An 11,752-nucleotide genomic window follows, 5' to 3' on the forward strand; every position below is an offset into this window, starting at 1 on the left:
ACTGGGGGCGTGGGACCCCCGCCAAGTAGGACGTCTGAGCACCTGGGCAGCTCCTGCCCGCCTTTTCCACTTCTCCATTCCTGGGAACCCGGTCCACGTGTCGGTCCGCTCAGAGGAGCCCGCTCGTCCCTTGCAGGCCAAGGGGTTTAAGGACCCAGACCCCTGGGTCTCCCATGACTCCTCACGGACCCACGCCCTACTCCCAGGACCCTCTCCCCTCCATGCCTCTGTGCGCCCGCCCCCGCCCCCCATTCTGTCTCAATGAGCACAGAATAAGACCGGATCCAATGAGGGCTAGAGATCTGGCGGGTGCGCAAGTCCTGGTATCAGATGCTTAGTATAAGCCTGGGTTTGGGGCTAGGAGGTTAAATTAGGGGCGTGCGAACAGCCAGGCCCAGACCTCCGCGGACTGGACCCTCCCCTACCCGCTACCCGGAGGCGGGGTGGGGGTGAGGGGCCCAAAGCGGGGCTGGCCCTTTAAGGGGGTGTGGTCGGGGGGCGGAGGAAGAGAGCTAGACAGAGAAAGCGGCTTCGGCGGCGGCGGCGGCGGCTCGGGCGGCGGCCGCGGGGGACAAAGGGCGGGCGGATCGGCGGGAGGGGGCGGGGCGCGGCCAGGCCAGGCCCGGGGGCTCCGCATGCTGCAGCTGCCCCCGGGCGCCCCCTCCGCCGCCCTCGCCGCGGAGCCGCGCGGAACCGAGCCCGCGAGCTAACCTGAGCCAGTGGCCCGGAGCCAGCCGGCGGGCGTCCGGGAGGCGGCGGCGCAGGGAGGGGCCCGCGGCGCGCACGTGGCCCCGGCGGCCGCCATGGCGGACAGCGGCCCCGCGGGGGGCGCTGCGTTGGCGGCCCCGGCCCCTGGGCCGGGCGGTGGTGGCCCTGGGCCCCGCGTGTACTTTCAGAGCCCCCCTGGGGCGGCAGGCGAGGGCCCGGGCGGTGCGGACGACGAGGGCCCAGTGAGACGCCAAGGGAAGGTCACCGTCAAGTACGACCGCAAGGAGCTACGGAAGCGCCTCAACCTAGAGGAGTGGATCTTGGAACAGCTCACGCGCCTCTACGACTGCCAGGTGTGTTCCCCACCCCGCGCCGACACCCTAAGATCAGTCCCCGAGTCGTCTGCCAGGCAACCCCACCGTGAGTCCGCCTGTCACCGGAGTCAATGGGCGCTCCGCTTCCGCGCGCACCCTTCTCGGCACTCCCCGCCCCCAGTGTATGCTCTTTCTTGTCTGACCTAAGTCGTTCCAGCCTTCTCCGCTGCCTCAGACCCGGCCTCCTTCATGCCACTCCCCAGGTCAAGCGTGATGTCCTCCAGAAACCTCGAGGGATAGCCTGGCATGGGGCAGGACAGGGGCGAGCCTGGGCTGGTAGTGGAAGGAGATCTAACCCACCGGCTTAGCTTAGACTTGCTAAAAGGCGCTGCTCTGACTGGTGAGGGTACTCTAAAGGGTCTGCTTGTTTTAATGGGCGAGCTTGGAGCCCTGTCTTGGTGTACAGGCAAGTTAGCTCCATCTCTGGTCTCGGGTCTCTGGTTCTCCACCCCATGACTCCCTGTTTGCTCAGATGGTGACTCAGGCCCCCCGGGGCAGGGTGGAGGAGTGGGCTTGCCCGGTGCGCCTACCCTAGCCTAGCCCTGGAATGCAGCTGGCTCTGAAGGGGATAGCTGCTTCCTGAGGGGGAGGGGTGGTGGGCGCCCCCCCTCCCTCCCCAAAGCATGGGCTCTTTGTTTCCACTTTTTCAGGCATGGGTTCTTCCCGCTGACCCCTCACCCTTTACTTCCTCCTCACTCCCAGGAAGCTATGACAGGTGTTTGGGGGAGGGGAGGGGTTGTGATGAACTGGGACAGCTGGTCCCACCAGTGCTCTATTGAGATGGGGGGCCCGGAAGTCCAGGAGACACATCTGCCAGGTTCCCAGCCCAAGGTCCCCAGCCCTGGCTGTCTGGCCTTGTCTGGCACCCCCGGTGCCCACTGGCAGGGACAGGAAGCTCCCCCCATTGGGCAATTTGCCTTGGCACAGGCCTGATCTGTTTTCCTTCTCAGAGCAGCTGCCCTGTCTGCTGGGCAAAGGCTTGGCTGGTGCTGAGGTAGCCAGGGACCTCAACTCCAAACCCCTCTCACTCCTCGACTCAGGCCCTTGTCTCGCCCTCCTCCCCCACTGCCACCCCAGGAAGAAGAGATCCCAGAGCTGGAGATTGACGTGGATGAGCTCCTGGACATGGAGACCGATGATACCCGGGCTGCCAGGGTCAAGGTGAGGGGGTTTGGGCAGCAGGTAGAGGGCTGCCTGGAGGCCCTGGAGCCAGGCCTTCTCTGGTCTGAGTCATTTAGCTGTTACCTCAGGTCTCAGTTTCTGCCTCTGAAAAATGGGTTTGACGGTACTTGCCTAACTGTGACATTTCTGCCTCCAGTTGGCCCCTGTTCCCTGGAAGTGGGTATAGGGGAACTCTAGACCCCCATCCCTGAGAACTCACAGTGTACTTACCCCTCCTTCACCCCACCCACTAGGAGCTGCTGGTTGACTGTTACAAACCCACCGAGGTAAGTGGTTTTCCCAGAGGGTGGGATGGAGCCCCAGCTCCTGTCACCTTGGGGGTCTAGTATCCCTAATGCCACCCCCTCCTGTCTAGGCCTTCATCTCTGGCCTGCTGGACAAGATCCGGGGCATGCAGAAGCTGAGCACACCCCAGAAGAAATAAGGGTCCCTGACCCAGGTGAATGGTGGCTCCCACAGGACAATCGCTGTCCCCGACCTCGTAGCAACAGCAATATCAGAGGACCCTGTGGCCAGGCCTGGTGCCATGAGCAGGGTTCCCCATGCCCCTGGCTTAGGGGCCTCTTCCCTTGCCCCCTCAGTTTTCCATTTTTGGGGTTTTTTATTGTTATTAAACTGATGGGACTTTTTGTGTTTTTATATTGACTGCGGCGCGGGCCCTTTAATAAAGCTAGGATCCTTTGGAGCAGCTGATAGGCTTGGCTGGTCTTTTAGGGGGTACACTTTGATCTACAATTGCTGCCAGCTCAGCTTCTCCCCAGGTGACCACAGGTCTTCCTAAGGGCCATGTAGCCATGGCAATATACCTGTGCTGCCTCCCAGACCAGGCACTCAAAGGAGCTGGGGAAGCAGAGTTGCTGGTGACAGATGTGAACACTATTTCCCCTGGGCAAGGTCACCATGCCACTGAGCCTAGACCTCCAAGGTTCTGCAGTCAGAAAGGAGAGCAGGGTAGGGAGATACCCGGAAAAGGGAGAGGCTAAACTATGGTATTTTATTTTTGTTTTGTGAAGCCAGAGTTGAGGGGACCTGAGCATGCTAAGCGAGCACTCCACCACTGACCATGCCCCAGCCCTGAAGCTACGTCTTAATCTCTCAGAGCCCACAAAGAAACACAGGTTCACTCCTTGGGCTTTTAAGGATTTTTTTGTTTTTTAAAGTTTGGTCCCTGATGGCCCCCCACCCTCTGCCCCTCCATGGCAGCTGGCTACAGTTCTGAACGTCTTTCAATCTTGAGCAGTTCCACCTCGAACACCAGGGTTGCGCCACCTGGAGGGAGAAGTAGGGTTAAACTTGAACCTGGGCTCCAGGGAGAGGGTGGGTGGGGTGGTAGGAAGGGTTATTACCTGGGATCTTTGGGGGAGCTCCCCGTTCTCCATACCCTGTCAAAAACACACAAGAAACAAAGTGAGCTGTGCCACGTTCTCTTCTAATAACTCAGGCAAAGAGAGGAGTGCTCCTGCAGCAGCAAGGCCAGAAATGGAGGGTGAGATGAAGACGGGAAGGGATACCACAGGCCTGCTAGAGGACAGAGGATGGGCACTATAGCTGAACGCCCAAGCCTTGCCCTGTCTTCATTGCTGGACACAGCCAGACTGGAAGGAGGCATGTGCTGTAGTGAATGGATAGGGTGGGGATCAGTGAGGCTGAAGCTACCTTCACCCTTCCCCCAAAAGACCCACAGGGACTCTTACCCAGCTCAGATGGGATCACTAGCTTCCGCTTTTCCCCCTCACACATCCTGCAGGAGAACACATGCTCAGCCAGGGCAATACCCAGGCTCCTGGTGGGGCTTGCCTCCCACAGCTCACCTCCTAGATCATGGCCATGCACACCCCATCCCTCCAACCCCAGACTCACCCCAGCAGCCCCTGGTCCCAGCCCTTGATGACCTGGCCTGTGCCAAGGGAGAAAACAAAGGGCTGGTTCTGGGGCAGGCTGCTGTCAAACTCCGTCCCATCTTCCAGCTTTCCCTGTGGAACCATGGGAAGACTTGTGAGCAGAAACCACTCCTGATCCCCCTCCTCACCTGCCCTTCATCAGGCCTGCCCCCATAGCACTGTGGCCATAGACCTTAAGGGCACAGAGCCTGGTGTTGCTTATAGTTCATTCTAAAAAATCTGCTGGTGGCCAGGTATGGTGGTGTGGGTCTGTAATCCCAGCAACTCAAGAATCTGAGGCAGGAGGATGACAAGTTCAAGGCCAGCCTCAGCAATTTAGCAAGGCCCTAAGCAACTTAGTGGCCCTGAAGGGCTGGAGGTGTGGTTTAGTGCCCCTAGGTACAGTCCCCAATACAAAAAAAGAATCCTTCTGGTGTCCAGTTGGGCAGCAAACAGTGAAGGATGAGAAAGAACTATGAAAATGTACTTATATGTGAGAAAGGACTTGCCCTATGTCACCCATCTGGTTGGGGAAGAAACCAGACTCAAGTTCTTCCAGGTCCCCGGAAGCCCCACCCACTCCCAGGAGCTCCGCCCCTCACCCACCGTGTAGTGCATGTGCAAGACGTCTCCCTTGCGCGATTTGATGGGACAGTGGTCCACCCGCTTCTTGACCCCGATCTGCAGCTTCCGTTTGCCCTCGGCCCTCGTGGCCATGGCCAGGGCACTCAGGCAGACGGACAGTACTGTTAGGATCCAGCTCAGCCTCATGTCTCTGCGGGCACAGACCCCGACCGACAGACCGGGAAGAGGGTGGGGAGGGCATGGAGCACCACCAGATACCGAAAGGATTCCACCCCCAGCGAAACCTTGCCTGCCCCTGGGGACCCCCCTGTCCCGGGTCACCACCCTCTCCCCCAAGGTTCCGCGGCCACACTTACCAGTCCAGTGAGAAGGGGGCTTGGATGAGGACCCCAGCAGCGAGGGGAGGGGGTCAGGGGAGGCCACAGCAGCCAGGGCCCCGCCCCTTTGCTCACCCCCAGACCTTCCCTCCCTCGCGGTCCCCACCTCTGCTCTTCAGTTCCCACCCGTCCCTTTACGCAAAGTCCAGACCCTATCTGACTGCACACCAGTTGCCCCGACTGAGCGGCCCCACTCACGCCACACCCAGCTGCCCCCTGCCCAGCACACCCACACCTCTGAGGCCGCTGCAGGGGGTCGGCCCCGAGGCACCCACACATCCCCACTGGGTGGCTCCGGGGAGGCCCGGTCCTCCGGAGGTACCCCCCAGCCTGGCCCTGTGCCTCCTCCGGAGGCTCCACCCCAGCTCTGCGCCCTGGGGGGCCTCCGAGGCACCCAGACTGGCCCGGTGTCGGCTGGCCGCCGAGCCCGCTCCACCCATACCACCTCTCCCGGGGGAGTTCTTGGCCTACCGCGTCCCCAGGCTCGGCCACCACGGAGACCGCCCCCGCGTGGACGCCCCGGGCCATTACTCGGGTTTAGCCCTTCGCTTGGCTCCTTGGCTCCGCCCTTTAGAGAGTGTAGTTCCGCCCCCGGCCCTGAAGCTCCGCCCTCAGCCGAACTAGACCCCTTTTCCTGAACCGGAGCCACGCCACTCACCGGCTGAGGCCCCGCCCCCAGTGCCTGGGCTCCGTCCCCCTCGGTCTCCGAACCCGAGGCTCCGCCTTCCACCTGTTCCAGCTCCTCCTCCAAGGGATAGGCTCCGCCCCCCAGCCGTCCTAGCTCTACCCCCCGTCCCCGAGCTCCGCCTTCCACCCGCACCCGCTCGGAAGGTCCACCCGTTTCTATTCCACGTCCCGCCCCGAGCTCCAGGGCTCCGCCCCGTGCGGCGTGAGAACCCTCCCCCTGCGGCATCTCCAGACAGCTCCGACCCCAGCCCGTTTCCTCGTCACCTATCCCTCGCTGACACGCGGAGCCCCGGCCCGCTTCTGCCCGGCCTGATCCAGCCTGCCCTCCTGCACCCCGGCTCCCCCCAGCCCGGGCTGTGGCCCCCGCTCACCTCCTCGCCGCGCCCCCGGAGTCAACCCCGGTCGTGCTGCCACCTCTGCGCAGGCGCGTCCAAGTCGCTGCAGGCCAGGCCACGCCGCCCTCCTTTATTGGACCATACGAAACCCGCTGCCACACCCCCGAGCGCCGCTTCTCCCCTGGCTCCGCCTCCCATGTCGCCACGTGACTTATACGTCACTTCCGGTGGAGTTGTAGTCCTTTAGTTTCGGTCAAAATGACTTCTGAAAGGGTCAGAGTGACATTTTCCATGCATGTATATGTCAGAATACATCTACTGTCATGTATGTCAAAAGAGAAAAAATCAAAAAGAAATTATAAAAAAAAGGGTCAGAGTGACGTTATAGTCAAACAGTCATGGGTTCCCCAGGAGGTCTTGAAGTCCCTGGCCTCTTCCACAGCAATCCTGCTTGCCACTGGCCTCTTCGTACACTCCTGTGGGAAGAACTGGGCTTCAGAGTAACACTCGGGCTTGAAGTCCAGATCTGCCATTGGTTGTGGCTGTGTGACCTTGAGCGGTTTCCTTCGCCTGGTAGATGGGCTTGATGACACTCACCCCACGGGCCTCTGCAGGACTGGGACAATGTGCAGCGCCAGGCCCTGGAGTTCTTGAAGGCTCCTCCCCTCCCCTCTCCTACAGCATCTATGCCCACCTGCCTGTGCACACCGAGCGAGCACCAAGAGAGCGCCGGGTCATGACTGCAGTAGTCTGGCTGGGCCCGTTCCTACAGGACAAAGTTAATTTTCAGGGACCCCATCACCCACTAGTGCCCAACTGGTGGAATCAACAAGTAGCTCAACCTGTAGCTGAGAAGCAGCTAAACCTAGGTGCAGTGTTTGGTGTTAGGGAAATACTTAAGGCCTAATTTCCAGGCCAATTTGCCTAAGTCCATTTCTTCAGTTGAAAAAAAAAAAATCATGACACAGACCTTAAGAATTGAGTGAGCCAGGAGGTGAAGCGCAGCATCATCCATGTCTAGTGGGACTAAATGGACCCAGAAGTGGTAGCTCTAGGGCCTTAATCCTCATCTGTCCCACTCTAACTGGCCTATGGCATAATTGACCTCACAGCTAATGAAATGATTTATAAGCAGTAATCACATTCAGGAACTTTCTTTCTTCTTTTTTTTTTAAAGAGAGAGAGAATTTTTATTTTTTTTTGGTTTTCGGCGGACACAACATCTTTGTTTGTATGTGGTGCTGAGAATCGAACCCGGGCCGCACGCATGCCAGGCGAGCAAGCTACCGCTTGAGCCACATTTCTAGCCCCAGGAACTTTCTTACGGTTTAACCCACTTCTTTCTTGGGCCCACTAAGACCATGAGTACACCCTCTGACCCAATACCTATCTGCTTTGGGTTAACTCTGCCTCTGGATGTCGTGCCTTAGCAAGGCAAAACATTGGTACCCAACACTGACTTTGGGTCCATTGCCTTGCCACCCAGCCCTGGGCACTGAAGGCTACAGGAAGAAAAGTGGGTGCTGAGCTTGGTTCAGACAAGTCAGGAGTCTCATGTAGCCACAGATGAGGGAGCACGAAGGTGCCAAGGAGGTGAAGGTGGAGAAGATAGTGTGGGTTGAGTTGAGAGGAGCCCACCAGCCACAAAACTTTGGTACTTTCCTTTTAGGCAGAAGTGAGTGAAGGACAGGACAGATGGTAGCCTTAGAGCCTAACAGGAAAATGATCAGGTGAACACAAGACTCAGATTTTGTCTGGAGTCTAGGGGGCCCCAAACACAGAAATCCACTGTTCCCTCCATGTGCCCATGGGGAAACTGAGACTCAGAAAAAAATGGGCAGAGGGAGCCAAGGTCACTCAGCAGATCTGGGTCCAACTTCAAGTTCATTAACCATAGAAGACAGAACCCTTGTAATAAGCAGGGGACAAGAAATGTGCTGAATCCATGGTTCTGGCTATCTGGGATCTGCTGTGGGGGCTCGGGCCCCACTGCCTCCATCTGCATGACACAAGACGAGCTCAAGGTCTAGCAGGCAGTGAGTAATACAGATACTCCTAACCCAACCAGTCAGTCTGCACAGTGACAAACAGTGACACAGGCAGGGATAGCTCCTTCCATCTCTTTTATCAGGGTGTGTGTGGGGGGTCACAGTTTTTGTATCAAAGCCCATTATTTGCAGAGGTTGGGGTCTTCTTAGGGGAGGCAAGAGCCAGGTGTAAGACAATCAGTTGCACAAGTTAGTTAAAAACTGAGACAACACCCCATCCCCCCAAGCTGGCATGTGACCCCTCTTGCTCCTGCCAAGTCTCCTCATCAACTTTGTTAGATGGCAGCCTTGGGAGACAAACGATGGCAGGAAAGCCCTCTGAGAAGCCCAGGTCCTAAAGCAGATTCCAGGACTTGGGGCTGGGCTATTCTCCCCAGGCTCTTCTCTTCTCCCACTGGGGTGTGGCCTGTGAAGCAAGTGGCCCACTGAGTCTGAAAGGTAATGTGTCACCTTCGAAGCTTCCGGCACCTGAAGATGGAAGGAACAGATCGGTTGTGAGGGCTGGAATGCAGCCCCAGCTCCTCCTGATGAACTCCCTTGTGACCTCCTGTGAACCCTACTCTCCCCTGAATCTCCAAGGAATCCCTCTACCCCCAGCCTGGCCTATGTCATCCCATGACCTCAGTGTGGAACAGGGTGGTGGGAGACACCGCGGAAAAAGGTGAAGAAGGGGTTCCAATATATCCCGTTTGCTCAGCACCCATATAATGGGGAAAATGTCTGTGGTATAGGCTTCTAGGAAGGCCCAGACCTCTGCCACTATCCTCCTCATTTCCATTCTAGGTAAATGTCACCTCCTCCAGGAGTTGACTAACACCTCAGATATGTCAGGTGCCCCACTGCCACCCTTAGCATTCTATGCTGGCACCACCTTTCCCCTGTATGAGTTCCGACTCTGACGCGAGCTGTGTTCCTGCTGATCCCAGTGCCAGCAGACATTTGGTAAATGTTTGTTCAACGCGCTCAACAGCTTCCCCTTCCCTGGCCTTCTCCCACCGGCAGGCTCGCCCTGGACCTGCTCCAGGATGTGGCCTTGATGCCTTCCCAATCAAGTGCCACCCCACAAACCCTCACCTGCAGGTGTGTGGGTTGAGCTCTAAGCCCCGCCCTTGGCAACGGAGGAAGCTGCGGCGTCGGCAGCGGCAGTGGCAGGTCCGTGGGTCAGGGCGCTGGCGGCGCTGGGTGCAGCGTGGGCAGGGGGTCCTGGGGCTGGAGTGGGATGGGTGATGTCAGCTGGGGAGGGTGCTCCAGGGGCAGAGTCCCAGCCCTGAAGAGAGCGGGGCTGGGGACGGTGGTGGGGAGTGGCAGCCCTAGGAGGAGAAGCGACATGTCTGGGGCGGGAAGGAAGAGTCTTCCCAGGACTTTGGGTTGGAGAGAAGGCACAGATTCAAGGAGCAGAAGAAAATGGACAGGGGAACCAAGTGGGAGGAAGAAGAGGGGACCACAGCTTCCTGACTGGCTCTTGCACTCCCTGGCCACCACATATTATATTCTGAGTGCCGGGCCTGAGCTCCTACCCCAGCTCGGCAGGAGCCCAAAGGGACTCACCTGTCAGGCTTCACAGCACTCTCCTTTTTTTTTGGTCTGGAAAGAGAAGGCACAAAGAGGAACAGGGTCAGAAAATTCATGCATCCTGCTCTCTTGCCCAAGATCCCAGGCCTATCTTAGGCTCCACTCTTAGAAACCTGGTCCCCACCGTGGTGTATCACCACGCCCGACACCCCCATGCCTGGACTCTGCAAGTTCAGAAGTTGGGCCTGGCTGGCACCTGCATTCACATTGGCTGTGTTCTTCCAGGGACATCTCCCCCAGCTGACTGCTTGGATACCGGATCATGAGGATCTGTGCTCAGGAGAAGAATGGGAGACACAGCAGGGAGGGGGACAGGAAAGGGGCTGGAGAGAGAAGAGCTCATCCAACAGCCAGGGCCTGGCCACCAACCCCCAGCCTCCTGTCCTCCAGTCTCTGGGCTGGCTCAGCTCCCAGAGTACTAGTGTCCCCCCAACTTGCTTGCCCCGTTTGCCCTGGTACCTGCATTCGGACTTGGTGCTGCCCGGTGGGCACGCACTCCAGGCCATCGTCAGGGCAGCAGCCACCACAGCGCTGCACAGTCACACAGCTAGGCACCAGTTGCTTGGCCACAGTACCCATGAGCTCCACAGTCAGGGGCACTACCACCTCCCGAGGCTGGCAGGTGGCACGAGCATACACGTCTATCCATGACACCACTGCGGGCAGACCCACAAGGGTTAATCCCCACTGGGTTTCCTGCAGCTGCTCCCAGCAGCTGTTTCCCCAGTTCCCACGTCGTCACAGCCACCTTCCACTAGCAAACCCCCTCTACCCTCTTAACCTGTCTTCCCACCCATGATTGTCAAGTAACCCCTCTGCCTCAGTGTCCTCCTCTGTGAAACGGATAGTTTGCATCTTACAGGGGAGTTTTGATTTCACATGATGATAGACACCAGGAGCCCAGAATCAGTGCATGTGACAACTCCTTAGAACTGGCTTGTGTGAAATTATTGTAACAATTACCTTTCTTCTGGTGGCCAGGGACATCAGGCTGGGAGACAGGGGCCTGTGGGGAAGAAAAGACCTGGACCCAAGGTGCCCTCCAGGAGAAAGTAGTCCTGTGACTATCCCTAGGGCTCTGCCCTTGAGTCAGGAGGCTTCACGGCCTCACTGACATCTTTCCAGATTCCTCGTTCCTAGGGCCTCCACTGTAGCTTTACCTGTTGTCTCCTGGCCACCTGGGCCTGCCCTGGCCCAAGACCCGCCAGATGCGCCCTACCGGTGCCATCAAATCTCCTCCAAGCCTTGGAGCCAGGCTTGCTCTGGTGTTGCAGGTCAGGAGCGGGCACAGTGGGCGCCCAACCAGGTCTTGTGGGCACTGAAGCAGCTCCGCCCCCCACAGCACCCAGGGGATGGGGTGGGGTGGAGGAGTGGCTCCAGAACTGGACTGGCGGGCCTTGGAGGAGGGGTATCTCCTGGTGGATGCCCGGGCCGCCGGGGGTCCCCACGTTGCTCAAGTTGGAGGCCTAACCTGCTGATCCCCTCGGCAGAGGCCGCTGGGCTCCTCTCCACTTCCGCCAACCTTGAGAGGGCACGGCGGGCCGGCGGGATATTGGGGACGCACGTACCTGGGCTGGAGCCAGCTGCAGGAGCACGGCGAACAGCAGGCGGCGGAGCAGGGGGCGCATGGTGCCCGCGGGGGCCACGCGCCGGGGGCGCCCGCATTGCCCTAGCCGGGCGGCGCCGGGGGCGGCGGCAGCCAGAGCCCCATGGCGCGGGCCCGGGCGCGGCGGGCGGGGGCCGGGCGCGGGGGGCGGCTCCTCCGCGGCCCCCTCCCGAGCCCTGGGCGCAGGCAGCGCAGCGCAGCACAGCGGCGGCGGCTGGAGGAGCCGGGCGGGCGGGCGGCCGGTGGCGGCGGCGGGCGGCGGGCGCGGCGGGGGCGGCGGGGGGCCGAGCCCGGGCTAGCGGGCGGGCGGCTCATGTGACCCAGACACGCGCTCCCCACCGGGCCGTGGGGCGGGGGCGGGGGGGGGCGAGGCGCCGGCGGGGCCCGCCCCCTCCACA

At 59.8% G+C, this 11,752-nt stretch overlaps 4 protein-coding genes across 10 annotated transcripts; 1 reads left to right on the forward strand and 3 right to left on the reverse strand.

Annotated features, from left to right (window-relative positions):
* Positions 1-774: 774 nt before the first annotated feature.
* Positions 775-2,893, forward strand: Ppp1r14b (protein phosphatase 1 regulatory inhibitor subunit 14B). The gene is made up of 4 exons (XM_046445390.2): positions 775-1,061; positions 2,160-2,243; positions 2,498-2,530; positions 2,620-2,893. The coding sequence occupies exons 1-4, from the start codon at positions 804-806 to the stop codon at positions 2,686-2,688; spliced, it is 444 nt and encodes a 147-aa protein (XP_046301346.1). The 5' UTR covers positions 775-803; the 3' UTR covers positions 2,689-2,893.
* A 498-nt stretch (positions 2,894-3,391) lies between these two features.
* Fkbp2 (FKBP prolyl isomerase 2) lies at positions 3,392-6,309 on the reverse strand. 4 transcript variants are annotated; one of them, XM_046445392.2, is made up of 7 exons: positions 6,165-6,236; positions 5,086-5,104; positions 4,751-4,919; positions 4,125-4,237; positions 3,959-4,005; positions 3,611-3,646; positions 3,392-3,533 (listed from the first exon to the last, which is right to left on the reverse strand). In XM_046445392.2, the coding sequence occupies exons 3-7, from the start codon at positions 4,913-4,915 to the stop codon at positions 3,472-3,474; spliced, it is 423 nt and encodes a 140-aa protein (XP_046301348.1). In that variant the 5' UTR covers positions 4,916-4,919; positions 5,086-5,104; positions 6,165-6,236; the 3' UTR covers positions 3,392-3,471. The 4 variants fall into 4 exon arrangements, with proteins under 4 accessions (XP_046301348.1, XP_046301351.1, XP_046301349.1 ...); XM_046445395.2 differs by lacking the exon at positions 5,086-5,104 and having other exon boundaries at positions 6,165-6,309; XM_046445393.2 differs by lacking the exons at positions 5,086-5,104; positions 6,165-6,236 and adding an exon at positions 5,578-5,716.
* LOC124093145 (translation initiation factor IF-2) lies at positions 5,222-6,137 on the reverse strand. Its single transcript, XM_046445389.2, has one exon. The coding sequence runs from the start codon at positions 6,017-6,019 to the stop codon at positions 5,222-5,224; it is 798 nt and encodes a 265-aa protein (XP_046301345.1). The 5' UTR covers positions 6,020-6,137.
* A 1,925-nt stretch (positions 6,310-8,234) lies between the features above and the next one.
* Vegfb (vascular endothelial growth factor B) lies at positions 8,235-11,459 on the reverse strand. Of its 4 annotated transcripts, none has more exons than XM_046445398.2 (7): positions 11,317-11,459; positions 10,712-10,754; positions 10,208-10,404; positions 9,906-10,018; positions 9,725-9,760; positions 9,251-9,385; positions 8,235-8,644 (listed from the first exon to the last, which is right to left on the reverse strand). In XM_046445398.2, the coding sequence occupies exons 1-7, from the start codon at positions 11,374-11,376 to the stop codon at positions 8,623-8,625; spliced, it is 606 nt and encodes a 201-aa protein (XP_046301354.1). In that variant the 5' UTR covers positions 11,377-11,459; the 3' UTR covers positions 8,235-8,622. The 4 variants fall into 4 exon arrangements, with proteins under 4 accessions (XP_046301354.1, XP_046301352.1, XP_046301355.1 ...); XM_046445396.2 differs by having other exon boundaries at positions 9,251-9,486; XM_046445399.2 differs by having other exon boundaries at positions 9,945-10,018; positions 11,317-11,455.
* Between the last annotated feature and the right edge of the window lie 293 nt (positions 11,460-11,752).

This window comes from Marmota monax, unplaced genomic scaffold (assembly GCF_021218885.2).
Source record: "Marmota monax isolate L192 unplaced genomic scaffold, Marmota_monax_Labrador192_F-V1.1 WCK01_AAM20220418_F8-fsc00038, whole genome shotgun sequence".
NCBI lineage: Eukaryota > Metazoa > Chordata > Mammalia > Rodentia > Sciuridae > Marmota > Marmota monax.

Coding starts and splice junctions, on each gene's coding strand:
- Ppp1r14b (XM_046445390.2), top strand. CDS start 804: ATGGCGGACAGCGGCCCCGCGGGGGGCGCTGCGTTGGCGGCCCCGGCC. Junction 2,244..2,497: donor CCCGGGCTGCCAGGGTCAAG/GTGAGGGGGTTT, acceptor CCCACCCACTAG/GAGCTGCTGGTTGACTGTTA. Junction 2,531..2,619: donor ACTGTTACAAACCCACCGAG/GTAAGTGGTTTT, acceptor CCTCCTGTCTAG/GCCTTCATCTCTGGCCTGCT.
- Fkbp2 (XM_046445395.2), bottom strand. CDS start 4,915: ATGAGGCTGAGCTGGATCCTAACAGTACTGTCCGTCTGCCTGAGTGCC. Junction 4,006..4,124: donor TGGGACCAGGGGCTGCTGGG/GTGAGTCTGGGG, acceptor GTTCTCCTGCAG/GATGTGTGAGGGGGAAAAGC. Junction 3,534..3,610: donor AGCTCCCCCAAAGATCCCAG/GTAATAACCCTT, acceptor TTCTCCCTCCAG/GTGGCGCAACCCTGGTGTTC.
- LOC124093145 (XM_046445389.2), bottom strand. CDS start 6,019: ATGCCGCAGGGGGAGGGTTCTCACGCCGCACGGGGCGGAGCCCTGGAG.
- Vegfb (XM_046445396.2), bottom strand. CDS start 11,376: ATGCGCCCCCTGCTCCGCCGCCTGCTGTTCGCCGTGCTCCTGCAGCTG. Junction 10,755..11,316: donor TGCAGCTGGCTCCAGCCCAG/GTACGTGCGTCC, acceptor TCTTCCCCACAG/GCCCCTGTCTCCCAGCCTGA. Junction 10,019..10,207: donor AGCACCAAGTCCGAATGCAG/GTACCAGGGCAA, acceptor TCCTGAGCACAG/ATCCTCATGATCCGGTATCC.